Raw genomic sequence first — 27,257 nt, 5'->3', positions numbered from 1 at the left:
TGTGTGTGAGTCTCTGTGTTTCTGTGTGGATGTGTGTGTCTCCCTGTGTGTGTGTGTGAGTCTCCCTGTGTGTGTGTGTGTGTGTCTCCCTGTGTGTGTGTGTGTGTGTGTCTCCCTGTGTGTGTGTGTGTGTGTGTCTCCCTGTGTGTGTGTGTGTGTGTCTCCCGCTGTGTGTGTGTGTGTGTGTCTCCCGCTGTGTGTGTGTGTGTGTGTGTCTCCCGCTGTGTGTGTGTGTGTGTCTCCCGCTGTGTGTGTGTGTGTGTGTATGTGTGTGTGTCTCCCGCTGTGTGTGTGTGTGTGTCTCCCACTGTGTGTGTGTGTGTGTGTGTCTCCCGCTGTGTGTGTGTGTGTGTGTGTCTCCCGCTGTGTGTGTGTGTGTGTGTATGTGTGTGTGTCTCCCGCTGTGTGTGTGTGTGTGTGTGTGTGTGTGTGTCTCCCGCTGTGTGTGTGTGTGTGTGTGTCTCCCGCTGTGTGTGTGTGTGTGTCTCCCGCTGTGTGTGTGTGTGTGTGTGTGTGTGTGTGTGTGTGTGTGTGTGTGTGTGTGTGTGTGTGTGTGTGTGTCTCCCGCTGTGTGTGTGTGTGTGTGTCTCCCGCTGTGTGTGTGTCTCTCCCTCCCTCTTTGAGAGGCAAGAGCTGAGAGCTAGGGAGTGGTATTGTGACTGAATGCCTCTCTCAATTCCCGTCTGCAGATTTGGAAGTTGGCGATAGCCGTCTGCCTCATATTCACAGTAACAATATCGGTGTTTCCAGCAATCACAGCTCATGTCAGCTCCAAATCAGAGGAAGGCAAATGGAGTGAGTATTTACTCTGAAAATAGGAATCTAATCGAGGGGTTCGGGTAGTTTACATTTAGAATAACATACCCGGGAGTGAGTTACAGACTGGAATCTAATCGAGGGGTTCGGGGTGGTTTATATATAGAATAACAGATACCCGGGAGTGAGTTACAGACTGGAATCTAATCGAGTGGTTCGGGGTGGTTTATATATAGAATAACAAATACCCGGGAGTGAGTTACAGACTGGAATCTAATCGAAGGGTTCGGGGTGGTTTATATATAGAATAACAAATGCCCAAGACTGAGTTACAGGCTGGAATCTAATCGAGGGGATCAGGTGGTTTATATATAGAATAACAAATACCCGGGAGTGAGTTACAGACTGGAATCTAATCGAGGGGTTTGGGGGGATTTATATATAGAATAACAGATACCCGGGAGTGAGTTACAAACTGGAATCTAATCGAGGGGTTCGGGGGGATTTATATATAGAATAACAGATACCTGGGAGTGAGTTACAGACTGGATTCTAATTGAGGGGTTCGGGGTGGTTTATATATAGAATAACAGATACCCGGGAGTGAGTTACAGACTGGAATCTAATTGAGGGGTTCAGGGGGTTCATATATAGAATAACAGATACCCGGGCGTGAGTTACAGACTGGAATCTAATCGAGGGGTTCGGGGTGGGGTTTATATATAAAATAGCAGATACCCGGGAGTGAGTTACAGACTGGAATCTAATCGAGGGGTTGAGGGTGGTTTATATATAGAATAACAGATACCCGGGCGTGAGTTACAGACTGGAATCTAATCGAGGGGTTCGGGCTGGTTTATATATAGAATAACAGATACCCGGGAGTGAGTTACAGACTGGAATCTAAACGAGGGTTTCGGGGTGGTTTATATATAGAATAACAGACACCCGGGAATGAGTTACAGACTGGAATCTAATTGAAGGGTTCGGGGTGGTTTATATATAGAATAACAGACACCCGGGAGTGAGTTACAAACTGGAATCTAATCGAGGGGTTCAGGGGGTTTATATATAGAATAACAGATACCTGGGAGTGAGTTACAGACTGGAATCTAATCGAGGGGTTCGGGGTGGTTTATATATAGAATAACAGATTCCTGGGAGTGAGTTACAGACTGGAATCTAATGGAGGGGTTCGGGGTGGTTTATATATAGAATAACAGATACCCGGGAGTGAGTTACAGACTGGAATCTAATCGAGGGGTTCAGGGTGGTTTATATATAGAATAACAGATACCCGGGAGTGAGTTACAGACTGGAATCTAATCGAGGGGTTCGGGGTGGTTTATATATAGAATAACAGATTCCTGGGAGTGAGTTACAGACTGGAATCTAATGGAGGGGTTCGGGGTGGTTTATATATAGAATAACAGATACCCGGGAGTGAGTTACAGACTGGAATCTAATCGAGGGGTTCAGGGTGGTTTATATATAGAATAACAGATACTCGGGAGTGAGTTACAGACTGGAATCTAATTAAAGTTGTGGAAATGATTTGTTTTTTTTGCAGGAGAATACTTCATTCCTGTTTGCTGTTTTCTATTGTTTAATATAATGGACTGGGCTGGTCGCAGTGTGACTGCGCTCTCCATGTGGGTGAGTTGAAATAGGTTTCATTAGCTTTGTTTTCCTTGCTGTTTCTGTTGTACCTCCCCACTTTCTCTCCCCTCCCCTCTCCTCTCCGAGGCACTGAATCTTGAGCCAGGGACATCAGGCAGTATCTAAGTGGCCCTGTCCTCCAGGTTTGGGTGCAGGCAGTGAGTATCGGTGCAATATGACCCTCTGGTGTATGGAGTAGCCGATGGGACCCTGTGCTGTCCTACACGTACACTTGCCCTCGTTGTCCCACAGAGTACCAAGTCATACTGAGCAAACGTTGCTAAATGGGATTAAGTTACAGTTTAACTCTGATCTATATGAACAGCAGAACAGGTCATGAGGGACTCTCAGGGTTTACCCAACACCTTCATCACAACCAGGCTTGGCTTTTCCAACTTTCCTGGCTGGTCAATCCCCCGCCCCCAAAAACTTCAGCTCATCCCAAACTCTGCTGCCCCCGTGTCCGAACTCACACCGAGTCCCCCTCACCCATCACCCCCTGTGCTCACACTGACCCACACTGACTCCCAGTCCAGAAACACCTCGATTTTAAAATTCACACCCTCGTGTTCAAATCCCTCTTCACCCCCTCCCTATCTCTGTAACCTCCTCCAGCCCCTACACCCCTCCCTATCTCTGTAACCTCCTCCAGCCCCTACACCCTCCCTATCTCTGTAACCTCCTCCAGCCCCTACAACCCTCCCTATCTCTGTAATCTCCTCCAGCCCCTATGACCCTCCCTATCTCTGTAACCTCCTCCAATTCCAACCTCTTGACCATCCCCCGATTCCCATCGCTCCACCATTGGCGGCCGTGCCTTCAGCTGCCTGGGACCCTGAGCTCTGGAATTCCCTCCCTAAACCTCTCTGCCTCTCTCTCTCTCTCTCTCTCTCTCTCTCCCTCTCCTTTAAGATGCTCCTTAAAACCGACCTCTTTGATCAAGCTTTGGTCCCCTGTCCCTAATATCTCCGTATGTGCCGGGGGGTCAGATTCTGTCTGACTGACGCTCTTGTGTGACACTGATCGCTGCTGTGATGAAGTTGGAATGTCACCATGTTTCTTTTCACAGCCCCAGAAAGACAATGTGCTGCTGCTCTCTGTCCTGTTGCGAGTAATCTTCATCCCAATCTTCATGATGTGTAATGTGAAGGAGCGGCATATCCTTCCAATCGTCTTCGAGCACGATGGCTGGTTTATCCTCTTCATGTTCCTGTTTGCCTTCTCCAATGGTTACTTAGTGACGCTCTGCATGTGTTACGCACCCAAGTAAGTTGTCTAATACTGAGTGAGGACGAAGACCACCGTGTTGGCCAACGAGATGGAGCTGGGGCAGAGTTTCTGTTTCAATCCCTCGTAAACCACTGAATTGCAGCTCCACTCACAGCAGGATGACCGAACCGAGCTGGCACTGTGTAGTGTTTGAGTGATACCTATTGTGGGCATCAGCTCCCGGAGTGCAGGCACTGGGCGCGCGCTGACTCCAGGAGTGCAGGCACCAGTTGGGCACTGATACCGTCATTTCAGGGAACCAGGTGTGATCCTATGAGGGTCAATGGGCTATGCGACTTGGAAGTCATGCTCGATCCTGTCCCTATCTCACCCACTGTCCCAAACAGGAGCCACTCAGTGGTGGAGAGTTTCTGACCTTTATTCCCCCCTCCCTGATTGAGGAGTTCGGGCCTCCGGCTGGCTGGAGGTGAAGCCTGGGCCTTTGTGCTGCGTGTGCGTGAGAGGGGGGGTGAGTGTGTGCGTGAGAGGGGGGGTGAGTGTGTGCGTGAGAGGGGGGGTGAGTGTGTGCGTGAGAGGGGGGGTGAGTGTGTGCGTGAGAGGGGGGGTGAGTGTGTGCGTGAGAGGGGGGGTGAGTGTGTGCGTGAGAGGGGGGGTGAGTGTGTGCGTGAGAGGGGGGGTGAGTGTGTGCGTGAGAGGGGGGGTGAGTGTGTGCGTGAGAGGGGGTGAGTGTGTGCGTGAGAGGGGGGGTGAGTGTGTGCGTGAGAGGGGGGGTGAGTGTGTGAGTGAGAGGGGGGGTGAGTGTGTGCGTGAGAGGGGGGGTGAGTGTGTGCGTGAGAGGGGGGGGTGAGTGTGTGCGTGAGAGGGGGGGTGAGTGTGTGCGTGGGGGGGGGTGAGTGTGTGCGTGAGAGGGGGGTGAGTGTGTGCGTGAGAGGGGGGGTGAGTGTGTGCGTGAGAGGGGGGGTGAGTGTGTGCGTGAGAGGGGGGGTGAGTGTGTGCGTGAGAGGGGGGGTGAGTGTGTGCGTGAGAGGGGGGGTGAGTGTGTGCGTGAGAGGGGGGGTGAGTGTGTGCGTGAGAGGGGGGGTGAGTGTGTGCGTGAGAGGGGGGGTGAGTGTGTGCGTGAGAGGGGGGTGGTGAATGTGCGGGCGAGGGGTGGTGAGCGTGCGGGCGAGAGTGTGTGTGTGAGAGAGTGTGTAGATTCAGTACCACCCCGGGCAGCGGTGAGTCTGACTGAGCTTTGGCGCTTGTGTTTCCTTCCCTTCTCGATGTGATTCTTTCCAGTTGGCCTAACCCGAACCCGAACCCGAACCCTAACCCTAACCTTAACCTTGCTTGTTTGTTCCCTACAGGAAGGTGTCTCCACGGGATGCAGAAACAGCTGGGGCAGTGATGGCTTTCTTTCTTGCCTTGGGTCTGGCTCTGGGAGCTGCAGTGTCTTTCCCCATCCGGTTGATGCTGTGAGAGCACAGACCATCCTCACCCAGGACATGCCCAACTGAAAAGCGGCTGGCTCCACCTTACACCTGGTGCCATAGTGGATCAATGGGACTCTCTCTGGGAAGGTCGAACTGTTTGCACTGCCTGTTCTCCTGTAGTTTGACTCTTTCTCTGTCTTCCTCTTTCTCTCACTCTCCCTCCTTTAGGAATGTAACTATTTAAATAGCCACTCTCTTACTCCAGTTCGGCCTTGCTAATTCTTTCAAATCTCTCCCTGTATCTGCCCTAGATTAATCCATCGCTGGTTTTGACTCTGAATAGCCAAACAATATGCAGACTGCAAAACTACAGAGAACTTTCAAATGTTCCTACCCTCCTTCACCTTTTTATATATTTCAGTTTTTGTTTTGTTACGTTTTAAATATGTTTTTATCAGTGCACTGGACTCTGAAGACACTGTTTCTGACTGGCAGTGTATCGGTATCCATGACAATGGGGCACATTGTTGCCTCGAGGGGGCAATTAACCAATGCCCACATCCCGAGAGTGCAAAAATCATTGTGTCAACACAATGAGAAGATAAAATCACTGTCTCTTCCAGCCCGGCAATGCCTGTTACAAAATCCAGACACCTCTGCTGCGATAGCTTCACATCTCTATTTGAGCTGGGAATAGTCATCTTGGTACATGCTCTCTGCTTTTAAATTATTATAACAGACTCAAACACTTCAGTTTAATGCATTCTCAATGGGCCTGCACTATACGCCCTGGAGTTGGTCCTTGGAGTTAAAAGAGAAAATACTGGAAGCGCTCAGTATGTCTGGCAGCAGCTGTGAAGGTTAATGATCTTTCCCAATCAGGTTTTAACCCCCAGAGATAACTCCTGCTTCGTTCACTGACATTCCCACCGTGTCTGTCACAAAGACATAGGGGATGTGAGTGAGTGTATATCTCCAATGAAATTTTTTTGTTTTTAATAAAAAAAAACAAAAATGAGACTTCTTTGTGGTTTTCAATCCAATCATTGTCTAAGTTCGATGTTTATTAATAGATGTTGACAACAGTGAAACATGGGGCTACAATCTAATCAAAGGGTTCGGGGTGGTTTATACATAGAATAACAGATACCCAGGAGTGAGTTACAGACTGGAATCTAATCGAGGGGTTCGGGGTGGTTTATACATAGAATAACAGATACCCGGGAGTGAGTGACAGACTGGAATCTAATCGAGGGGTTCTGGGTGGTTTATATATAGAATAACAGATACCCGGGAGTGAGTGACAGACTGGAATCTAATCGAGGGGTTCTGGGTGGTTTATATATAGAATAACAGATACCCGGGAGTGAGTTACAGACTGGAATCTGATCAAAGGGTTTGGGGTGGTTTATATATAGAGTAACAGATACCCAGGAGTGAGTTACAGACTGGAATCCGATCAAAGGGTGGTTTATATATAGAATAACATACCCGGGAGTGAGTTACAGACTGGAATCTAATCGAGGGGTTCGGGGTGTTTATATATAGAATAACATACCCGGGAGTGAGTTACAGACGTTATGGCCATAATAGGATGAAGGAGTTGAAGATGGCCAGAATTGGAGAAACTTGGAAGACTCCAAGGCTTATCAGGCTGGAAGTGGTTACAGACACAAGTGGGGGAGGTCATGGTGGGCTTTGTAAACATAGATGGGACCACTACCATCTAGAAGGACAAGGGCAGCAGATAGATGGAAACACCGCCACCTGGAAGTTCCCTTCCAAATCACTCACCATCCTGACTTGGAAATACGTCGGCCGTTCCTTAACTGTTGCTGGTTCAAAATCCTGGAACTCCCTCCCTAAGAGCACTGGGTGTACCTACACCACATGGACTGCAGCTGTTCAAGAAGGCAGCTCACCACCACCTCAAGGGGCAATTAGGGATGGGCAATAAATGCTGGGCCCAGCCAGCGACACCCACATCCTGTGAATGTATTTTTAAAAATTGAAAATGGAGATGTCCGCCAATGTAAGTTAGTAATGTGTGGGTGGGGTGGGGGTGGAACAGGACTTGGTATGAGATTAGTTAGGACACATGGGCAGCGTTTCAAATAAGAGCTCACGTGTTTGTGGAGATAGATTGTGGGAGAGCAGCAAGGACAGGATTGGGAGAGTCATCGACAGGAATGAGCTCAGGCAGCAGTTGAGCTGAGACAGGGAGAGAAGCGAGAGTTGTGACAGCCTGGGGTAGCAGGCTTGCTGATGGAGTGGGTAAATCCTGTTTGGCCGTGCAGGAGTGAGATTCTTCCTACATTAAAAGTGTGATACAAATCCTAGAATGATACGGTCAGGAAGAAAGCCATTCAGCCCTTTGATCTTTCAGAGACCTAGTCTCATTCTCCCCTGCTGTTTCCACATCAGGTATTTATCCAATTCCCTTCAGAAAAATTGCAATTGGAGCCGTTTTTTTCCAGTCTGCATTTTCCAGATCAGCATAACTCGCCGGTTACAGAGAAAAAAAATGCTCATCTTCCCCACCGCCCCCCCCCCCCCTCCCTTTTACCGATTCTCCTCAATCTCTGTCCCCCTGGTTACCGACCCTCCTGCCACTGGAAATAGTTTCTTCCCCTCTCTCTCTCTCTCTTTCTCTTTATCAAAAGGCTTCATGATTTTAAACCTATTTATTCAACACAAGTTTTTACACAGTGCAGTTAGCCACACCAGCCGCTGGGTGGTGATGCGAGGCTCTGTGGTCCGGTTCTGGGATCTTTCTTTGCTCCAGCCACGAGGCTTTGCCACGTGGCTGAGAGAGAGGAGCACCAATTAAAATCACTGTGGGGTGTCCCTTTAAGGTGGGGGGGGGGGGGGTGATAGAATGTGAGTGAATGGGGCTACATGCAGAGCAGGGCAACAGGCAGGGCAATGACTTCTGACATTCGGAGAGTTTAGGACCAGGGGGCATAGTCCAAAACATTAGAGCAGGGAGTAAGGGCACATCCCTGCACACAAAGGCTGGTATAAATCCGCAAAATCTTGAGATTTTTGGTGTTTAGGGTTTGTTGTGGGTTATGATGTAGCGAGATCAGAAATCAGCCACGATCCCATGGAACAGTGGGACAGGTTTCAGGAGCCCTCTGTCTCCCAGATCCCTGACACCCCGGCTCTGCAAATCCAACATTTTCCCGGATTTGGGGGTTCGATTCTCCGAAAAAAAAATTCAATCCCCAGCCGTTATAAAACACTGCCCCGCCTCGGTAACAAAACTGATTTTCAAGACCCTTAAAGCGTTTGAAAATGAATTGAGCTGAGGGAACTTTCCCAGCAGCTCACGGTGATTATACTCGATCGGAGTTTTAACACCAGCACAGAGCAGACGGGCCGAATGGCCCTCAAGTTCTGTGTAATTTAAGCATTTCCCCCACCCCTTCCCATTTAACATTCAGTTTCTCCCCCTTCCCAACATCCACCTTTCAGTTAAATCTTTCCTGTGTCAGTTCTATTTAGAACCGCAATGATTACAGCGCGGGAGAAGGCCATTCGGCCCCTCGCGTCTGTGCCAGCTCTCACCTGTTGCCGCTTCCCTTGCCTTTTCCTCAGAGCCCTGCAATTCTCTCCTTTCCTCCCTCCCTCCGTATGATTTAATTTAACCTTTCCTCCTAAAATTTCCCGTGTTTCATTTCAAATTCAATTCAGTGTTTTCTACCCCCCACTCCCAATTCCATTTCAAATCTTCCCCGTTTAATTCGACATGACTCTCGCTCCTTTGGTTTCACTTTACTTTATAAAAAAATATATAAAGGAAAGAAAGCGCACACGCGCGAAAATGAAACCAAACACACAAGACGTGAATATAGGGAGTTGGGTGGGGGGGGGGGGGGGGTGGAAAAAAAGCATCGACGAGGATGGGATTCGAACCCACGCGTGCAGAGCACAATGGATTAGCAGTCCATCGCCTTAACCACTCGGCCACCTCGTCCGCCGCAAGTGGAGTCGGCCTCAGGATTCCATGAGCTCGGCACCTGGTTACATTGTTGCCATTGGCCCTCCGAACGGATACAGTTGTCGCAACGTTCGATCCTTTGTCCCGACGTTCGAATTCATTTGTTGCCACGTTCGAATTCATTGTCCCGACGTTCCATCCCTCCGCTTCCGCCCGCTCGTCGGGCACAAACTTAGCTCCAAAGGACCCCTCCTCCCCCCCCACTCCCCTGCCCTCCTTCCTCAGATGAATCTGCGTTCGATCACCACTCGGATTAGTGAATACTAAATATATTATAATTGTATTGAAGCAACGCAGAGTGCAACATGATGTCTATTGATAACTCCAATACCATTGCACCGTCTCTAATGACCATATTGAAATGACTGTAATATTCATTGATTTGTATTTGAAGCACCTCCTGATCCGTGTGTTCAAGTTGAAAATTGTTGTTCTTTTTGGAAGGAATGCCAGCTCTACCCCCCCACACCGCCCCCCCCCCCCCCCAAACTCCTTAAACCAGCTTATATTTCACCTCTTTTCTATTTTTACTTAGTTCTGTTGAAGGGTCATACTGACTCGAAACCTTAACTGTCCCTCTCCGCAGAGGCTGTCAGACCTGCTGAGTTTTTCCAGGTATTTTTATTTTTTTGTTTTGGATTTCCAGCATCCTCAGTTTTTTACTCTTATTATAGAAATGTTTTGCAATGTTCTTCCAGATATTTTATGAATAAAGTATATTTTTTGGGGAAAAAACTCGGATTTATTAGGGAATAAATGTGTTGGAATTCCTCCTTTGCCCTGGGTGTTTTTTTCCACCCCACCCTCCCCACCACTTTATATATTTTTTTAAAAAATGTCAGTTCCGCTTTCAGAAGACAGCCTCCCAACTGAAGACAGATTTTAATCCCCTCCTTTCGGGAGACAGCACACCAGGTAGGCTGATGCCATTGGCATTCCAGGAACAGGAGGCCATTCGATCCCTCGAACCTGTTAATTCGCCCCCCCCCGGCCATCCCTTCAATCATTTCTTGGTTGAGCTGCAATCTCACTCCCATGTCATGTATCAATCACAGATTTAAAATGAGCAATTGATCCGTTTCTGGGAGAGTTCCAAATGTCTGCCAACCTTTGTGTATCAAAATGTTTCCTGATTTCACTCCTAAAGGGTCTGGCTGGAATTTTTGGACCCTGCCCCCTAGTCCAAGCAGTGGAAATAGTTTCTGTCTCTCCCCCCAGTCTGTTCCCCTCAATATCTTGAACACTTGGATCAAATCATCCCTTAACCTTCCAAATTCCAGGGACTACACATGGTAAGCCAGGTGTGCTCAGGAGGTATCAGTTGGTGATTTTGTGGTCCCTCCTTTCCTCAGCTCGGACAGTTGGACCATCTTGTGCTGAGAGATGGATCGCTTTTTTTTGTTGGGTAGGAGTTCAAACAATATGAGCACATGGAGTTTGGGGGATATGATTATGTGGAGTTTGAGGGATACGGGTATGTGGAGTTCAAGGGATATGGGTAGCTGGAATTTGAGGGATATGGGTACGTGGAGTACAGGGAGAGAGGGAGGGGGAGGGTGAGGAGAGGGGAAGGCGAGGAGGGGAGGGGGAGGGGAGGGCGAGGCGGGGAGGGGGTGAGAGCAAGGGGAGGGCGAAGGTGGTCAGGGAGAGGGGAGGGTGAGGGGAGGAGAGGGTGAGGGGAGGGTGATGAGAGCAGAGGAAGGAGAGTGAGAGGGGGAGGGGAGCGGAGGGAGGAGAGGGTGAGGAGAGAGGTGAGGGGGAGGGGGGAGGTGAGGAGTAGGTGAGGGGGAGGGGGAGGTGAGGGGGAGGGAGGAGAGAGGGTGAGGAGTAGGTGAGGGGGAGGGCTGGAGGATCGGGTGAGGGGGGGGTTGAGGAGCTGGGGAGGGGGAGGTGAGGAGTAGGTGAGGGTGAGGGGGGAGGGGTTGAGGAGTAGGTAAGGATGAGGGGGAGGGGTGGAGCATCTGGGTGAGGGAGGAGGGGTTGAGGAGCTGGGGGGAGGGGCAGGTGAGGAGTAGGTGAGGGTGAGGTAGGGGGGGAAGGGTGGAGGATCCGGGTGAGGGTGAGGGGGGAGGGGTGAGGAGTAGGTGAGGGTGAGGGGGGAGGATCCGGGTGAGGGGAGAGGGGGTTGAGGAGCTGGGGGAGGGGTGAGGAGTAGGTGAGGGTGAGGGAGAGGATCCGGGGGAGGGGATGAGGACCGGGGGAGGGGGTGAGGACGAGGGGGGGAGGGGTGAGGAGCTGGGGGAGGGGTAGGTGAGGGGGAGGGGTAGGTGAGGGGGAGGACGGGGGGAGGGGTAGGTGAGGGGGGTAGGGGTAGGTGAGGGGGGAGGACGGGGGAGGGGTAGGTGAGGGGGGAGGGGTAGGTGAGGGGGAGGGGGAGGACGGGGGGAGGGGTAGGTGAGGGGGAGGGGGTGAGGACCGGGGGAGGGGGTGAGGACGAGGGGGGGGAGGGGTGAGGAGTAGGTGAGGGGGGAGGATCCGGGGGAGGGGGTGAGGACGAGGGAGGAGGGGTTGAGGAGCTGGGGGAGGGGCAGGTGAGGAGTAGGTGAGGGTGAGGTAGGGGGGAAGAGTGGAGGATCCGGGTGAGGGTGAGGGGGGAGGGGTGAGGAGCAGGTGAGGGTGAGGGGGGAGGATCCGGGTGAGGGGGGAGGGGTTGAGGAGCTGGGGGAGGGGTGAGGAGTAGGTGAGGGTGAGGGGGGAGGATCCAGGTGAGGGGGGAGGGGGGAGGAGCTGGGGGAGGGGTAGGTGAGGGGGAGGGGGAGGAGCTGGGGGAGGGGGAGGGGGAGGAGCTGGGGGAGGGGGAGGGGGAGGGGGGAGGAGCTGGGGGAGGGGGAGGGGGGAGGAGCTGGGGGAGGGGGAGGGGGGAGGAGCTGGGGGAGGGGGAGGAGCTGGGGGAGGGGGAGGGGGAGGAGCTGGGGGAGGGGGGAGGTGAGGGGGGAGGAGTTGGGGGATGGGGGAGGGGGGAGGAGCTGGGGGAGGGGGGAGGAGCTGGGGGAGGGGGGAGGAGCTGGGGGAGGGGGGAGGAGCTGCGGTAGGGGGGAGGAGCTGGGGGAGGAGCTGGGGGAGGGGGGAGGAGCTGGGGGAGGGGGAGGGGGAGGAGCTGGGGGATGGGGGAGGAGCTGGGGGAGGGGGGAGGGGGAGGAGCTGGGGGAGGGGGAAGGGGGAGGAGCTGGGGGAGGGGGAAGGGGGAGGGGCTGGGGGAGGGGGAAGGGGGAGGAGCTGGGGGAGGGGGAAGGGGGAGGAGCTGGGGGAGGGGGAAGGGGGAGGGGCTGGGGGAGGGGGAAGGGGAGGGGCTGGGGGAGGGGGAGGGGGAGGAGCTGGGGGATGGGGGAGGAGCTGGGGGATTGGGGAGGAGCTGGGGGAGGGGGAGGGGGAGGAGCTGGGGGTGGGGGAGGGGGAGGAGCTGGGGGAGGGGGAGGGGGAAGGGGGAGGATGGTGCGGCTGCGGTTCTCCCTGTTCCAGGCGGTGCTCGGCGCGTTGCTCCTGGTGGCCGCTCTCCAGCTCCTCTACCTGGCGCTGCTCTCGGGGATCCACGGCCGCCAACAGCGGCGCCGCTACTCGCAGCTCTTCGAGGCCCGGGGCCGGGGCCCGGGGCCGGGGCCGGGGGCCGGGGGCTGGCGGCTGCCCGCCGACGCCGGGCTGGATGCCAGCGGCCGCTACCGGCTGTACCGGGACGTCAGCCGGAGCCCGGTGGCCGCCCGGGCGGCCCGGAGCCCCGGCCTGGAGCTGAGCCTGGCCACCCACAGCTCGGTGCACAACCTGCACCAGCTGCCGGCCCTGGTGCGGCGCTGGCAGGGCCCGCTGGCCGTGGCCGTCTTCGCCCCGGCCGGGGAGCTGCTGCCGGCGCTGCTGGCCCTGCGGAGACTGGAGTTATACTGCCCGGGGCTGCGCGACACGGTCACCTTCACCCTGGTCACCCCCAGCCGGCTCCGCCTGCCCCCTTACCCCCCGGGGGGGCTGGACGGGGAGCAGGACGAGGCCGAGGCCCACTGGGACCCCGGGCTGGATTCGGACAGCGAGCCCGAGCCTCACCCGCCCTGCCGGCGGGCCCTGGCCCCCCTGCACCGCCTCCGGCTCCAGCGCCGGAACTACGCCCTGGGCAACGCCTCCTACCCCAACAACCTGCTCCGCAACGCGGCCCGGGCGGCGCTGGCCTCCCGCTACGTCCTCCTCATCGACATGGACATGCTGCCCAGCGGGGGGCTGCACGCCCACTTCCTGGAGCTCATGTCCAGCCCGCGGGGTGCCGCTCTGCCGCGGGGCCCCGACCTCCAGGGCGCCCCCTGGCGGCAGGGCCCCGGCCCCCGGGGCGGGGGCGCCGCCGCTGCCGCTCTGCCCCAGGGTCCCGACCCCCGGGGCGCCGCCGCCGCTGCCGCTCTGCCCCAGGGTCCCGACCCCCGGGGTGCCGCCTTGCCGCAGGAGCCCCCCGCCGCCGACCGCACCCTCTTCGTCCTCCCCGCCCTGGAGATCCGCCACAGCCGCCGCCTGCCCTGGGACAAGGCTGAGCTCCAGCGCCTCTACCAGGTGGCCGAGGTGCGGCCCTTCTACTCCGAGCTCTGCCCTCGCTGCCAGGCCCCCACCAACTACAGCCGCTGGATCAACCTGCCCGCCGGCGGGCCGGGCCTCCGAGTGGCCTACACCCAGCCCTGGACCGACCCCTGGGAGCCCTTCTACATCTCCCGGGCCACCGTGCCCCCCTATGACGAGAGGTTCGAGCAGTACGGCTTCAACCGCATCAGCCAGGTGAGCTGTTCGACTGTTTGGGCATCACAGGATGCCAACTCGGGGGTAGGTTGGGGGGGGGTGGTGGGGTTGGCGGTGGTGAGCTGGTATGTGTGTGACCCAGAACGGTTATCGTGGGTGAGCCAATGGTTCTTGATGGGCATCACCAGATGGTAACGGGTGGAGGGAGGTTGTGCGGGGTTATGGCTGTGACCCCAAACTGTTAGTGCAACTCGTTTGTTACTCTTATTGCAAACGGTAAGTGTAGATGAACTGCTCTACCTTGGAAGGCATCACCAGCTATCCCCATCAGGGTAATACCTGGGGTTTGTGGGGTGTTGTTACCCTGAACTGCTCATGTGGATGAGCTGGTGGGTCATGAGAGGTATCACAGACAGGGTGTTTGGCGTGGCTGTGATACCTTTCCAAAACAAATTGTTCTGGGTAACAGCACCCCACATACCCACGTTGTCTCCATGTGTGACCCTGGACGTGGGCCGCACTGTCGGAGGGTCAGTGCTGAGGGAGCGCCGCACTGTCAGAGGGTCAGTGCTGAGGGAGCGCCGCACTGTCAGAGGGTCGGTATTGAGGGAGCGCCGCACTGTCGGAGGGTCAGTACTGAGGGAGCGCTGCACTGTCGGAGGGTCAGTGCTGAGGGAGTGCTGCACTGTCGAAGGGTCAGTACTGAGGGAGTGCCGCACTGTCGGAGGGTCAGTGCTGAGGGAGTGCCGCACTGTCGGAGGGTCAGTACTGAGGGAGTGCCGCAGTGTCGGAGGGTCAGTACTGAGGGAGCGCCGCAGTGTCGGAGGGTCAGTGCTGAGGGAGCGCCGCACTGTCGGAGGATCAGTGCTGAGGGAGCGCCACACTGTCGGAGGGTCAGTGCTGAGGGACCGCCGCACTGTCGATGGGTCAGTGCTGAGGGAGCGCCGCACTGTCGGAGGGTCAGTGCTGAGGGAGCGCCGCACTGTTGGAGGGTCAGTGCTGAGGGAACGCCGCACTGTCGGAGGGTCAGCACTGAGGGAGAGCCGCAGTGTCAGAGGTGCCGTCTTTCAGGATGAGACATTAAACCGAGGCCCCGTCTGCCCTCTCGGGTGGGTGTAAAAGATCCCACGGCCACTATTGGGAGAAGAGCAGGGGGGAGTGGGCGGTGTTGGGTGGGTGGGGGGGGTGGGGGGGAGGTGGGGTGGGTGGCAGTGAGTGGGTTCGGGGGCAGCGGTGAGGGGGGTTGATGGTGGGGGGGAGGTGGTGGTGAGGTGGGGGGGGAGGTGGGCAGCGGTGAGTTGTTGGGGGGTGGGAGGTGGGCGGCGGTGAGTTGTCGGGGGGGAGGTGGGCGGTGTTCTCCCCATGTGTAGAATACCTCGATTCAGCATCTGTTGATCTATTTCAGGGACACTGTTTTCAAGCAGCAACAACCTGTATTTAAACTGCACCTTTCACAGAATAAAATGCCCAAGAATGAGGTGGTCTTAGGCAATTAACCCTTTAAACTCTGAAATGATTCAAAGTAATATCTGTACAGGTAACATTATATTGTATTCCGAAGACTTGACACAGATTAGTTTTTATTTAGCACTTCCCACAACCACCGGATGCCTCAAAACATTTACCAGCCAATGAAGTCTTTTTTGAAGTGTAGTCAATCTTTTAATGTGGGTTTATCAGCGCAGTGATATCGAGACTCAATAGTTTTATTAAAAACAAAAAAACTGCGGATGCTGGAAATCTAAAACAAAAACAGAATTACCTGGAAAAACTCAGCAGGTCTGGCAGCATCGGCGGAGAAGAAAAGAGTTGACGTTTCGAGTCCTCATGACCCTCAAGTTCTGTCGAAGGGTCATGAGGACTCGAAACATCAACTCTTTTCTTCTCCGCCGATGCTGCCAGACCTGCTGAGTTTTTCCAGGTAATCCTGTTTTTGTTTTCAATAGTTTTATTACCTGTTACAGCCCTGTGTTGAAAACACCATTTCCAGCTGGTCCTGGTGCCCATCCACCTACCCACAACACTTATTGTTTGTTTGGACCCTCTAAATTCTATCAATTCGTTATCCTTTGTGTCCCACGTTCTCCTGGCCTCCTGGAAATTTGGTCCATTGAAGCATTTGTTCAATGAAGGTGCAGGGGTTTCTCAACTGGGAGGTTTCAGTCACCTGAACGGGGATTTCAGTCACTTCTGATCAGGGCGTAGCACAAAACAGAGCTAAACACACTCGAGGACTAACGTAGGGCTCGTCAAAGCTCCCATTTACAATCGGTCAGTCATTCAGCTCACTCTTGTCCATTCACAAAACGTTTCCTGGGACTTTTATACAAGGTGATTGATGGGAGCGTTATGAGATACTGGGCCTCATGAGGAGCTATGAAGATAGTGGATGAAAATCTTGACTTTAACGAGTATCTTAAACGGGCACTTGGCAGAATGGAGCTTGGTGAAAAGAGACATGTTGCCAAAGCTTTTCATCTTACACACGTCAGGACAAAAGCAAGACTACCAAATTTCAAATGATCACAACAATTTATACTACAGGAGAAAAACCCAAAACATCTACTGTTGGATCTGATTCTGTGATTGGACAGCACTTGGTGAACAACCCTGAGTGTGCTAATAGCTACACTAACAACTAGTTTAAGATAATCGGTTGAGCTCACTTACTTTGGCTAAAAGTGACAGAATTCACATGCAGGGACTTGGCCTCTGCAAATAAAAGAAATATGGTCAAGCCTTGCGCCTTTTTAGAACACCACCACCTGGCACTTCCCCTCCAAGCCACTCACCACCCTGAGTTGGAAATATATTCATTGTCCCTGGGTCAGCATCCTGGAACCCTCTCCCTAACAGCACTGTGGGTGTACCTACGCCACATGGACTGCAGCAGTTCAAGGCGGCACCTCACCACCACCTTCTCAAGGGGCAGTTAAGGATGGGCAATAAATGCTGGCCCAGCCAGCGACGCCCACATCCCTTAAGTGAATATTCATTTTTAAAAATTACCTGGGAGCTTGGGGAGCCTATTGTTCCCCATTCCTTTCTCCATGGCGACATCTTGGCTAATCAGGGTCAAATTCCCAATCAACACCCTTTTCTCCTGTTGTGTCAATTGTTGTGATTGTTTGAAATTTGGTGTTCTTGTTTTTGTCCTGACGCGTGCAAGACGTAAACTTTCAGCAACACATCTCCCTTTTCTTGAAGGGAAAGCAAGAATGAGGGGTTTATGGTGGGATTGGATTCATTGGAATGTGGATGAGAGTTCTGGCTGAGTTGAATTTTTCTGGCACTTTGGTGACATTCTGAAAGGATTGTTGCTCATCCACAAGTTAATTCCCTGCTTTCACCGGTTTAATTTAATTTCTCCTGCTAGGCGTGTGAACTCCATGTTGCTGGCTATACCTTTGCAGTGCTGGATAACGCATTCCTCATCCACAAGGGCTTCAAACTGGCCAGCGAGTTCCACCCGCAGAAAGACGAGGAGAACAGGCGCAACAGAATCCTCTTCCGACAGTTTAAGCAGGAGCTGAAGCTGAAATACCCCGACTCGCCTCGCCGCTGCTGAAGTCACCTCCTACCCAGTCCCCCAGATGATGGTGCCTCTAAGGGTGGGGGTAAGGGGAAGAAGCAGAGAGAGCTACCCCTGCACCCTCATTCCAAGAGGTTGGACATGAGCTTTGTGGCTATTTGCAGGGTAGATGATTAACCGGAGGATTGAAGCTTTTTTGTCTTTGGACATCTGCCCTTTCCGCTGGGTGTTTCTGGATTGGAAGGGGCAACAAATCTATCAGTAAGGTCTGTTGCTAGGTAACACTAGGATGCAGTACTGGTGGGGACCAGTCTGTCACTATAACACTAGGGTACAGTACTTGTGGGGGTGGGCATTACATAACACTGGTACAGGTCTGCCAGTATAGTACTGCTGGGGATAGGTCTGTCACTGTATAACACTGGGATACAGTACTGGTGGGGACAGGTCTGTCACTGTATAACACTGGGATACAGTACTGGTGGGGATGGGTTTGTCACTGTATAACACTGGGGTACAGTACTGGTGGGGACAGGTGTGTTACTGTATAACACGGTTACAGTACTGGTGGGGATGGGTTCGTCTCTAACCTGGGTAATATCACCCCCATATCCCATTGCTGTGGGGTAAGCTCTAGGAGCTGACGTCCCTGTGTTGGTGCTATTGCCTCATGTATGGAGCATCACTTTGCCAAAATGTCCATTGTCAGTATTTTGTTATGGCTGCAACACCAGGATTACTGGAACCATTCAGTCCAAGGACCCTGCCAGGCTGTGATTATCATGTGGGTTGAAAGATGAAAGGATCATGTACATGTTTGTATATTTTGTAGTGTGAACTTTTAAAATGGAATAAATTAATTTTTAAATTATGAAAATAAGGCTTGTTGACTAGCTGTTGCACCCATTCCCCCAAGGCACTGCTCTGATCAAACCTCTCCCTGCAGCATTGTTTATTCACTGCTTTAGTGACACCAAATGCTGTGTAGTGTGTTTCAAAACAAAACTAGTAACAGAAAGGTTTAAAAAAGCAATTTATTTCAAATAAACAGATGCTTTAGTGCAGAAAACAGGTTCACGAAGAAACAATAACTGCACAGGCAAATCTCACTCCATTGGTGTTTAACTTCATCCAGTGTTGCAAATTGCAGATCACTTGTTTCATCACCTGTGAGAAGAACAAGGTAGTAAAACATCACATGAAGCTGAACATCATCCAATTTTATCTGCAGCTATAACCTGCACCATATTCCAGGACTAGGGAACATCTCTGACAAGAATACTTTAGCTCCTGGAACCTGATACACCATTCCAAACAAATCACAACTGATCTGTCTGTTCACTATCTTTCAGGGGCCTGAACCTCAACACCCCCCCCCCCTCCACCGCCATCACCAAAAAACATCTTGGTTTTGACATTTCAAACAGACTCCCCAAGCTTCAGGTTTGGGAGGGGGACGGGTGGAAGTTCCAGATTTCACCTCGTTACGAACTGCTTCCTGACAACCACTTTGAAAGAGACTGGCCCCAAGGGTCTGTCCATCTTCTTCCCCACCCATTTCTAAGCTCTTCAGGACTGGGGTGCCCTTTTACACCCCATTAGCTAACTTGGGGTGGGGGTACGAATCAAATTCCAGTCAGTCGCCTGATAAATCAGACCAGGGTGGTATGATATTCAAACCCTACTGGACAATACACTGGCACTGAACACAGGAGAGTAGGAATGATGACTGGGTGAAGGGTACAGTATTCCCTACTACCAACCACTGGAACACAAGCTGCCAGTGCCTTAGTTCCATCATGTTCCCTAACTCTTCCTACACCACAGCAACCAGTAGGTTCTGGTTCCTTACTGCACCCAAGATGCAACATCCTCAGGACTGGAGAACTCAAGTCATGAGTTTTGGGGAAAATTACTTTCCAAAGTCCTCCCTCCCTGTCAATCTGATCAAATGCCTCCTCACCCCACTGCTCAAGGTGAACAGATCAGCCTCACCCAGCATCTCCTCCACCCCTGCAGTATATACAATGAACAGAGAAGTTGGCACTGTCAAATAATTCAGAAGGCCTCACCTGCTGGAGGGCTGCACTTCCCCACAATGGCCTCAGGAAGATAGCGATGATGCTTTCCAGCATAAGTACCTGCTTCATTTTTACTTCACATCCCTGCTGTTCTCATCTTGGCTCTGATCACCTGCCGAGAGAGAATCTGTTCAGTTTACACTGGTGATTAAAGCTGCTCCCGCCTGGATGCAGGGAGATTTTGACAGTGCTGTTCTCAGCCTGCCCTCTGACTTTAGCCTGAAGGACCACACTTGGTGCATGGTCACATTGAAGTCTCAGCCTCTACCATTTTCAACCCCCACCCCCAATACAAGTAATTAAACTGATGCATAGGGAAGGTGAGGAGCAGTGAGCAAGTCACTAGGCTAAAGGTCAAGCTGTTAGATCAACAAACATGTACCTGCAGACCACTGGGACCAGAATAGCCAGTAATTGAATAGTCAGAGCTGACTTGACAGGTGAAACACCTGTTTTATCAGCTTCCAGAAGCCTGCTGTCTGAGCATTACATTATCAGGATACTCCAACACTGGTTGCTAACTAGACGACCCACCCCTCCTCCAAGCAAGTCCCCCTTCAGATGGCCAATCAGACTTCAAATATACCAATCAGTCACATGATAATCAGACTGGGGCGGTAATATAGTCATCATGTGATCCAGTAACACAGCAAAACAACTCACCGGCTCAAACACTGAACTCACCTGGACAGTCAGCAGAGTCTCCTGCACCTGTAACAGAGGACAGTCAATGTTATACACACCACTACCCAGCTTCATATGAATAGTCAGAGCTGACATGACAGGTGAAAACACCTGTTATCAGCTTCCAGAAGCCTGCTGTCTGAGCATTACAGTATCAGGATACACTGGTTGCAAACTAGGGGACCCACCCCTCCTCCAAGCAAGTCCCCCTTCAGATGGCCAATCAGACTTCAAATATACCAATCAGTCATATGATAATCAGACTGGGGCGGTAATATAGTCATCATGTGATCCAGTAACACAGCAAAACAACTCACCGGCTCAAACACTGAACTCACCTGGACAGCCAGCAGAGTCTCCTGCACCTCTAACAGAGGACAGTCAATGTTATACACACCACTACCCAGCATCATACTCCACCAGTTCAGTATATATGCACCAGATCACAGTTGGAGGAGCCTAGGCTGCCCACTAACTGAGCTCCAATTCAACATCCCAGCCCCCTTCCAGGCCTGATCTGAGCCCAAACTCTCCTCAGGAACCTTTCCCCAGAATCAGATAACCCAACCCTCAACTCCCAGCAATTGCCACCCATCCTAATTACCCTTGAACTGAGTTGTTTGCTCAGGCACTTCAGAGGGCAGTTAAGAGTCACCCACATCACTGTGGGTCTGGAGTCACATGTGGACCAGATGGCAGATTACCTTCCCTGAAGGACATTAGTGAACCAGATGGGTTTTTACAACAATCGATGATAGTTTCATGGTCACCATTAGTGAGACTAGCCTTCAATTCCAGATTTATTAACTGAATTTAAATTCCATCAGCTGCTGTGGTGGGATTTGAACCCATGTCTCCAGATTAGGCCAGGCCTCAAGTTACTAGTCCAGTCACATTACCACTATGCCAGTCTCCCCTAAATGACAAGACAAGATTCAGAATAAGTCTGAGAACACCCACAAGAACAGATGGGGTTCCACAGTCCAAACACATGCTGACCATGAATTCTCCATTCCAATGATTAATTGGGTACAGGGGATACAGGGAATTGATTTGACCAGGGTACAGTTTGCATTTGGCCACTAGGAGCTGGACTGAGATCAAAGGAATCAAAGCCAGAGGATGATCTGGGCGTCACTGACCATTTCGTAGCTGAATGAATGATAAGACACTGCCAATCCAACCCCATCAGACACCCACCTGGTTTTAAAGCAGAGGGGGTCATAACCACTCCACTTGCCCTGGAAGGAGACAAAAAGGAATCAGTACAGAGTTTTCTCTGACAGCCCCAGCACACCCCAGTTTATGCTGCATCAGTTTTTTTTGGTAACATCACAATAGTTCAGCCGAACGAAATTCCACTAAAAAAAAATCATCACTTTGCTGCAGCATTAAAAAGGTTCAACTAGTAACTCATTTCTCCAGGATCTCTCTCAAATTCTCAAAGGGCTTCAGAAAAGTAGTCACCGTTTATAGCACAAACCCAACATCGAATTGTGGGCTGGGAAAACTCTATATAAACTCTCAGAGATCATCAGTATTTTTTATATTTACTGATGCTGGTTGAGGGCCAAATATTAAATACTCGAGAACTACCCCCACCCTACCCTGCTCTTCCAAAACAGCCAGGGGATCTTTCATCTGAGGGAGCAGGTGTGGTCTTGGTTTAACGTCTCATCTGAAAGACTGCATGAAACTCCCTCAGTACTGGCCCTGACTGCAACGCACTGGTATTGAGATCAGCCTAGATCAGAGTTGAAAACTTTGCGGGGTGGGTCATGAACCATAAACACTCACCGAGTCCGTGGGACAACCTTGACTCAATGTTCTGGCTGAAACAGAATGAAAAAATGATGGTCAACAACTAAAACCAGTGGAGCCTCTGAACTCAAGCGGAGTCTGGGAGTCACTCAGGATGTTCATTCTCTTTTCACAAGGGTCAAAGTGAGCTAAGATTCATCATCACAGGACTGGTGTTTAGAGAAGAGCAGTGTCACCTATGAGAACAGATGCTCAGGACAGCAGCCTCTGGAAAACACTCTGGGGGTTCTCTATTGTACAGGAGCTACCCAGTCAACAGTAAATTGGACAAGTCCTTAGCTCGGTTTCCTCTGAAGCAGAGGAATAGTTAGGGGTTACAATGACCCTGATGTCGCTTGAACTGAATGAGTGGGGGAGGAGGAGAAGGGAGAGAAAGAAGGCCCCTCACTGCCATGGTGGCCTAAGGGTAGCATAAGACCACTCAAGAGGAGCAGGGACAGAGCAAAGTGGCCACTGACCACAATAGAGAAGGCAGCCATCACCTTTCCCCAGAGAGGGTCTGCCCAATGTTTATACACCCCAAAGTGTCAGTGGGGAAGGGGGACAGTGGGGCTGGAAGTCCCTTGTTACATGGATCAAACCAGCCCAAATTCACTGCTGTCAGCTTACAACCAAAACAAGCAGGTGACGCTGCCCCATCAGATTAGAAAACCCCACTCACCTGGTTCATGTCTGTAACACCGGACTGTCTTCAGTCACCTTGAGGAAAAAAAGCATACAGCACTGAAAGGAAGTACTCTCCTGCCTAACCTGCACCCCCATTAGCAGCCATTTTGTCCCATCAGACTGTTCAGAGAACAAGCTATCCTCATTTCATACTGCGAGAGACAGTGGGTTCACCTTTGCAGGTTCTGCTTCTTTGCAGCATGTAAGACGTGGATTAACATCATCCCAAGGACAAACCCTAGTAAGCAGGGGATACGGAAAGAAATTCTCAGCCCCCAAAGACTATTATCTGAAATACACTGCCCAAAATGGTGGAAGCAGATTCAGTAGTAACTTGCGAATGACCAAAAGGACTTAAATCTGTAGAGCTGAGGAAATTGCATGGAGCAGGGACCAATTTGTGATCAACAAGTCAGACAACTGCTTAACTGAGCCTTCAGTTCAGCTTCAAACTGTGCCAACCTTACTGGATAGTGGTCAAGCTGGGCCCAAGCACAGGCCAGTGTTGCCTCAAGGTGGTGACACACTCCATTTAGAGTTACATGGAGTAACTACCCCTCGAGCAAGGTATGAGTGCAGCTGGCACTCCAGAGACTGCCATGAGGCCAAGTCTTCAACAGCATGAGTCACAACATTGTCACTGTTGAATCTGGATCAGATTTCCAATAGGCACACACTTACCTGGCATCACTTCTTTTACACACTTCAATGTTGTACCTGAAACAGAGAAGATGGTGGTAAATGGGTGCAGGGGCAGTGTTGAAAACAGACCAAAAGGCCAACTGGTTTGATCAGGGCTTTGGTGACATCAGTGCATCATTCGACAAGATCTGTCGTCCACTCACAGGCCAATGCCCGTTATCATCCTTTCAAACCATTTACCAGCACCCTAACTTGTAATCCACTCCTCCCCCAGGGAGGGCAGTAATGCTGCATATCAGGCCACCTCCCCTCCTGTTTGTGAACTCCTTGCTGGGTGGGGTCACATCCACTGAACCCAAATCTTAATCCATGCATCCCCAGGTAGACCACTAGCAGAAATAATCCAGGAGAGGTTTTCCATTCCCCATCACAAAGGAAGGGCAGTCAACTGCAACATCCTATCCTACACATCTCACCCCTGCCCCACCCCACCCCGATCAGAAGCTGCTGCATTCCTAGAGGAGCCATTCTCTATTTGCCGAGAGCTTCACTTACCCACTTGCTTGTTCCAGTTGGTATCATCCCAGGTCATTTCCAGCTAGCCTGCCAAGGGAGAGAGACAAGTTCACTAACTCAGCATACTCTCCTGCAGTCTGGGCTGTCTGAGTGGCTGCACCATCAGAACTCCACCATGCTTTTGTTCAGCATCAGCTTTCAGACGAACGAGACTTATTTCGCGACATCATTTGATGCAAGTAAACCTCCCGGAGCTGCCTCCATGGACACAGCCTTGCCCAAGAGCACCAAATGCTAGTGTTGTTACCCAGCCTACACCTCAGTACATTGTCAGGGTGATGGTCCCCTGAATTAATTCAACACTCACCACTGGGCTTAATTCTGTTTAGAGGGTTTAAAAAGGAATTTCAGTCTTTATACAGAATGCGTCCTGGTGTACTCTCTAATGGAATTCATGGTGCAATGAAGGGGCAAAGTCTTAACCAGTACACAGGAGGAGATGGTCGACTCAGCTGTAAATGGAAGCTCGAATGGCTCTCCAGAGACATCAAAAGTTAGAACCTGGGTCAGCACCACTCCCAAGCTTCACTGACAATAATGCATGGACACCCATGTGCTACTGAAACACAGACCACACCACCCCCCCCACCCCCCATATTACTGAGAATGTGACAACACCAACAGCTCCAGGAAGGCAATGCTCAATTACCCTGCCAAGTCCTGCTTCTTGCCAACCATTCCTACCTGGGTGAGAGAGGAAATCCTCAGTACTTGCTGCAAGGTCACAGTGAAGTCCAGGACCTGTCAGAGAGAAATGGGAACGTTAATGATTACTGGGGTACCTGACCACCAGGGGCAAGACTCAAGTGTCTGCTGCTGTTCTCAGAACAAGTTCAGCATCAACTTCAATTCAGATATATGCTTATCTGTTATTGATCATCATTGGAACAGCAAAGGCCACACACGTCATTCGACAAGCTCTACTCTCACCAGGCCGAGCAGGATTTGCTCCGAAATGGTAGTTTAGCTGGGTAGTGAGCTCAAACCCCTCATTGTCCAGCTGGTCCTCACTCCTACATCTTTCAGATGGATGAACCGATGGCAACAAGCACAACAGCACCCCCCCCAAAAAGGTACAAGCCCATCTTCCCAATTTCTCAACCAAAATCTCTGGGGACTTTGGATTCAGTTGAGAATGGCTCAAACCACCCCACAGGACTCAAACCAAACAAACCACGGGGGTGCAAACTAGAATTTGCCACCGAGCTGTTGTGACCCCCAAATGGCCGGATGACGGCGCAGGGGTCTCCACACCTGCCATGAAGCAAGCCTGTCCTCCTGGGCCAGAGATTCTGCAATCCCACCTCATGTAGCTGGAGGATGAAAATAGCCCCTCTTCCACTTAGCCTGAACCTTGACAAAACATTAAGGATTGCAAACTGATCCAGCAGCTCTGGAAAGCAGCAATGTGGACAACCTGCCAGAGTTTGTGAAAACACCCTAACATCAAAGCTTATAAACTGCCTATTCAGGCCAACTAGCCTAGTTTCCTCCTATTCCACCCATCTGAAGTTCAACACAGCTCCCTTAACTCTCACATAGCAGTCCTTCCTTTCTAAAAATATCTGCCTCAATTGCTTCCTGTGGAACCAAGCTCCACAACCTAGAGCTACCGGATTATTTGTGGCTGCTTTAGACTCACGGCTCCTAGCTTTGCATTGAACAAGAGATAAACAAAAATGCTCACCTCACCTCAGGACTGCAGGTGTGCCAGACCAAGAAGGAGCCTATAAAGTAATGAAACGTTTCACAATTTAACACCGGCAAAGTTGAGATTCCTATACCAACAGCAGGGGTTTCTTTTTGCCCTTGTAGAAACCAAAACCCTGGCTGAATAAAGGAAAGATAGGTCTACCAGAACAGGCAAACAGCTCAGTGAGGGGCTGTACATCAAGCCTTGGCTGACATGGCTTTTCTGGAACATGTAGCTGCCTGGCAACTTTCAATAAATAATCTGATTTTTAGGGTGGCAGGAGTTCAGTGCTACTCAGTCAACAGGATAAGCATCTACATGAAATATATACAGAAAGAGAGAATTCATCAACATCATCGTAGCTTTGTGGTCACATCACTGCTCCAGATTCATTACAAGATTACACAACCCCGAATGTTCACAAAGGTTTCCAGTGTCAAGTCACTTAAAAATACATCAACGTATGGAGCTGCAAAAAAGTACAAGAATATTACCTGCACTGACGAGACACCATCCTGCCCGAATCTGAAATGCAAAACTAGATTTCAGATTTAAGTTCTTAATTAAATCTACTACAAACCCACACATACACAAGGTCATACATCTTAGGAAGCTCCACAAAATATGCTACATAGAGGGGCATTAGAAACCAAGTCTGGGTTTCAGAAAACAGGATTCATTACCATTAAGCAAGTTGCAAAATGATGATTTAAGTTCAAACCACACTCCAGAATAAATACTTGCAAAAAAAAACCTATAGTGGCAAAACATAACGAAGACTTAAACACTGCAAAGCTGTAAAACAACTTCCCAAGTGTGGATGCTCAGGATCAGGAGTCCAAGGGGCAAACACGTGGAGAGTCAGGAGGAGGGAATGTGGAGAAAAGACTTTAGGAAGCCAGGATTAATCCAGCCCTCAAACTTTTTCTAGACTTTTAAGACACAGGAAAAGCTTCCGCCCAAGTGATAGGGGAGAAAATAAACGTTAAGCCGGCTGCTCCCATCTCAGAACATCAATAAGTATAATCACAGGGAGCTTCATCACAGGTCTGTGAGAAAGTGCTCATCATCGAGAGGAGCAAACGCCATCGGGGCGGGGGGAGGGGGGGGAAATAAAGGCACCGGCTGAAAGCTGGGGGGCAGCCTAAGCTGCCAAGAGGGGAATGGAATGGGAAGGAGGTGAGGGTTTGGTCGGATGCCGATGGATTGCGACCCCCTCCCCCCCCCACTCCACTCCCAACCGAAATGCTCACCTTCAGAAGCTGCAGCAAAATGGCCGAGGACCCGGCCGGTCACGGGTTTTATAGGGGCCTGGAGCATTCTGGGTGAATGGCCCCGCAGCGGAAATAAATCCTGCTTATAATAAACCTTTTAACATTTAAAACCTATATTATTCCGTCGCATGATGACCAGACCGATGTTAATCACAAAGATAACGTATTTTCCATCTACAAATTGAAGGGTTAAGTTCTGAGGCGGTCACTTCCGGGTCAACGGTTTTTTTTTGGCGCGAGAGCTGTTGGCCATTTTCCCGCCTTTAGGACCAGTTCTGAGCTGTGGTTCCAAGCTACAGTCATTACACTTGCTTCACACAAATAAACATTTCAATAAAGAGTAATGGATTTTGCATGGATGCATAAAGTGACATAACACTGAAGGAGGCCGCTCTGTCCCCCTCTGCTATCCCTTTGAAAGAAGGGCTCAATTAATCCCACTTTTCTCCCAAGTTTGCAGCCCAGCCCCACCTCATCAAGTCTCTATCCACTTCTCTCTGTAAACTGGAAGATATGATCCCATGCGC

At 51.3% G+C, this 27,257-nt stretch overlaps 2 protein-coding genes, 1 long non-coding RNA gene and 4 other non-coding genes across 7 annotated transcripts in view; 2 read left to right on the top strand and 5 right to left on the bottom strand.

Annotated features, from left to right (window-relative positions):
• LOC121274689 (equilibrative nucleoside transporter 2-like) overlaps nucleotides 1-6,077 on the top strand; it is a 20,297-nt gene extending 14,220 nt beyond the window's left edge. Inside the window, exons 9-12 of the mRNA XM_041181992.1 lie at nucleotides 690-795; nucleotides 2,327-2,412; nucleotides 3,485-3,681; nucleotides 4,992-6,077. Coding sequence (XP_041037926.1) covers nucleotides 690-795; nucleotides 2,327-2,412; nucleotides 3,485-3,681; nucleotides 4,992-5,103 — 501 coding nt within the window. The 3' untranslated portion in view covers nucleotides 5,104-6,077. The remainder of the gene's footprint in view (nucleotides 1-689; nucleotides 796-2,326; nucleotides 2,413-3,484; nucleotides 3,682-4,991) is intronic.
• A 2,877-nt stretch (nucleotides 6,078-8,954) lies between these two features.
• trnas-gcu lies at nucleotides 8,955-9,036 on the bottom strand. The gene has a single exon. It is a non-coding gene; the product is annotated as a tRNA-Ser (tRNA).
• A 3,453-nt stretch (nucleotides 9,037-12,489) lies between these two features.
• b4gat1 (beta-1,4-glucuronyltransferase 1) lies at nucleotides 12,490-18,170 on the top strand. Its single transcript, XM_041182026.1, has 3 exons — nucleotides 12,490-13,305; nucleotides 13,480-13,800; nucleotides 17,138-18,170. Exons 1-3 carry the CDS (start codon nucleotides 12,490-12,492, stop codon nucleotides 17,327-17,329), a joined length of 1,329 nt encoding a protein of 442 aa, XP_041037960.1. The 3' UTR covers nucleotides 17,330-18,170.
• A 143-nt stretch (nucleotides 18,171-18,313) lies between these two features.
• LOC121274707 lies at nucleotides 18,314-26,753 on the bottom strand. Its single transcript, XR_005942285.1, has 12 exons — nucleotides 26,710-26,753; nucleotides 25,951-25,981; nucleotides 25,451-25,490; nucleotides 24,448-24,504; nucleotides 23,743-23,790; nucleotides 23,227-23,262; nucleotides 22,541-22,578; nucleotides 21,856-21,890; nucleotides 21,259-21,299; nucleotides 20,059-20,085; nucleotides 19,366-19,486; nucleotides 18,314-18,460 (listed from the first exon to the last, which is right to left on the bottom strand). It is a non-coding gene; the product is annotated as an uncharacterized LOC121274707 (long non-coding RNA).
• On the bottom strand, nucleotides 19,945-20,015 carry LOC121274725. Its single transcript, XR_005942287.1, has one exon. It is a non-coding gene; the product is annotated as a small nucleolar RNA SNORD31 (small nucleolar RNA).
• On the bottom strand, nucleotides 20,283-20,353 carry LOC121274726. Its single transcript, XR_005942288.1, has one exon. It is a non-coding gene; the product is annotated as a small nucleolar RNA SNORD31 (small nucleolar RNA).
• LOC121274727 lies at nucleotides 22,656-22,777 on the bottom strand. Its single transcript, XR_005942289.1, has one exon. It is a non-coding gene; the product is annotated as a small nucleolar RNA SNORD22 (small nucleolar RNA).
• Nucleotides 26,754-27,257: the final 504 nt, after the last annotated feature.

This window comes from Carcharodon carcharias (assembly GCF_017639515.1).
Source record: "Carcharodon carcharias isolate sCarCar2 chromosome 37 unlocalized genomic scaffold, sCarCar2.pri SUPER_37_unloc_2, whole genome shotgun sequence".
In the NCBI taxonomy this organism is placed as follows: domain Eukaryota; kingdom Metazoa; phylum Chordata; class Chondrichthyes; order Lamniformes; family Lamnidae; genus Carcharodon; species Carcharodon carcharias.
Note: the sequence above shows the minus strand (reverse complement) of the source record. Positions and strands in the feature narration are given on the sequence as shown.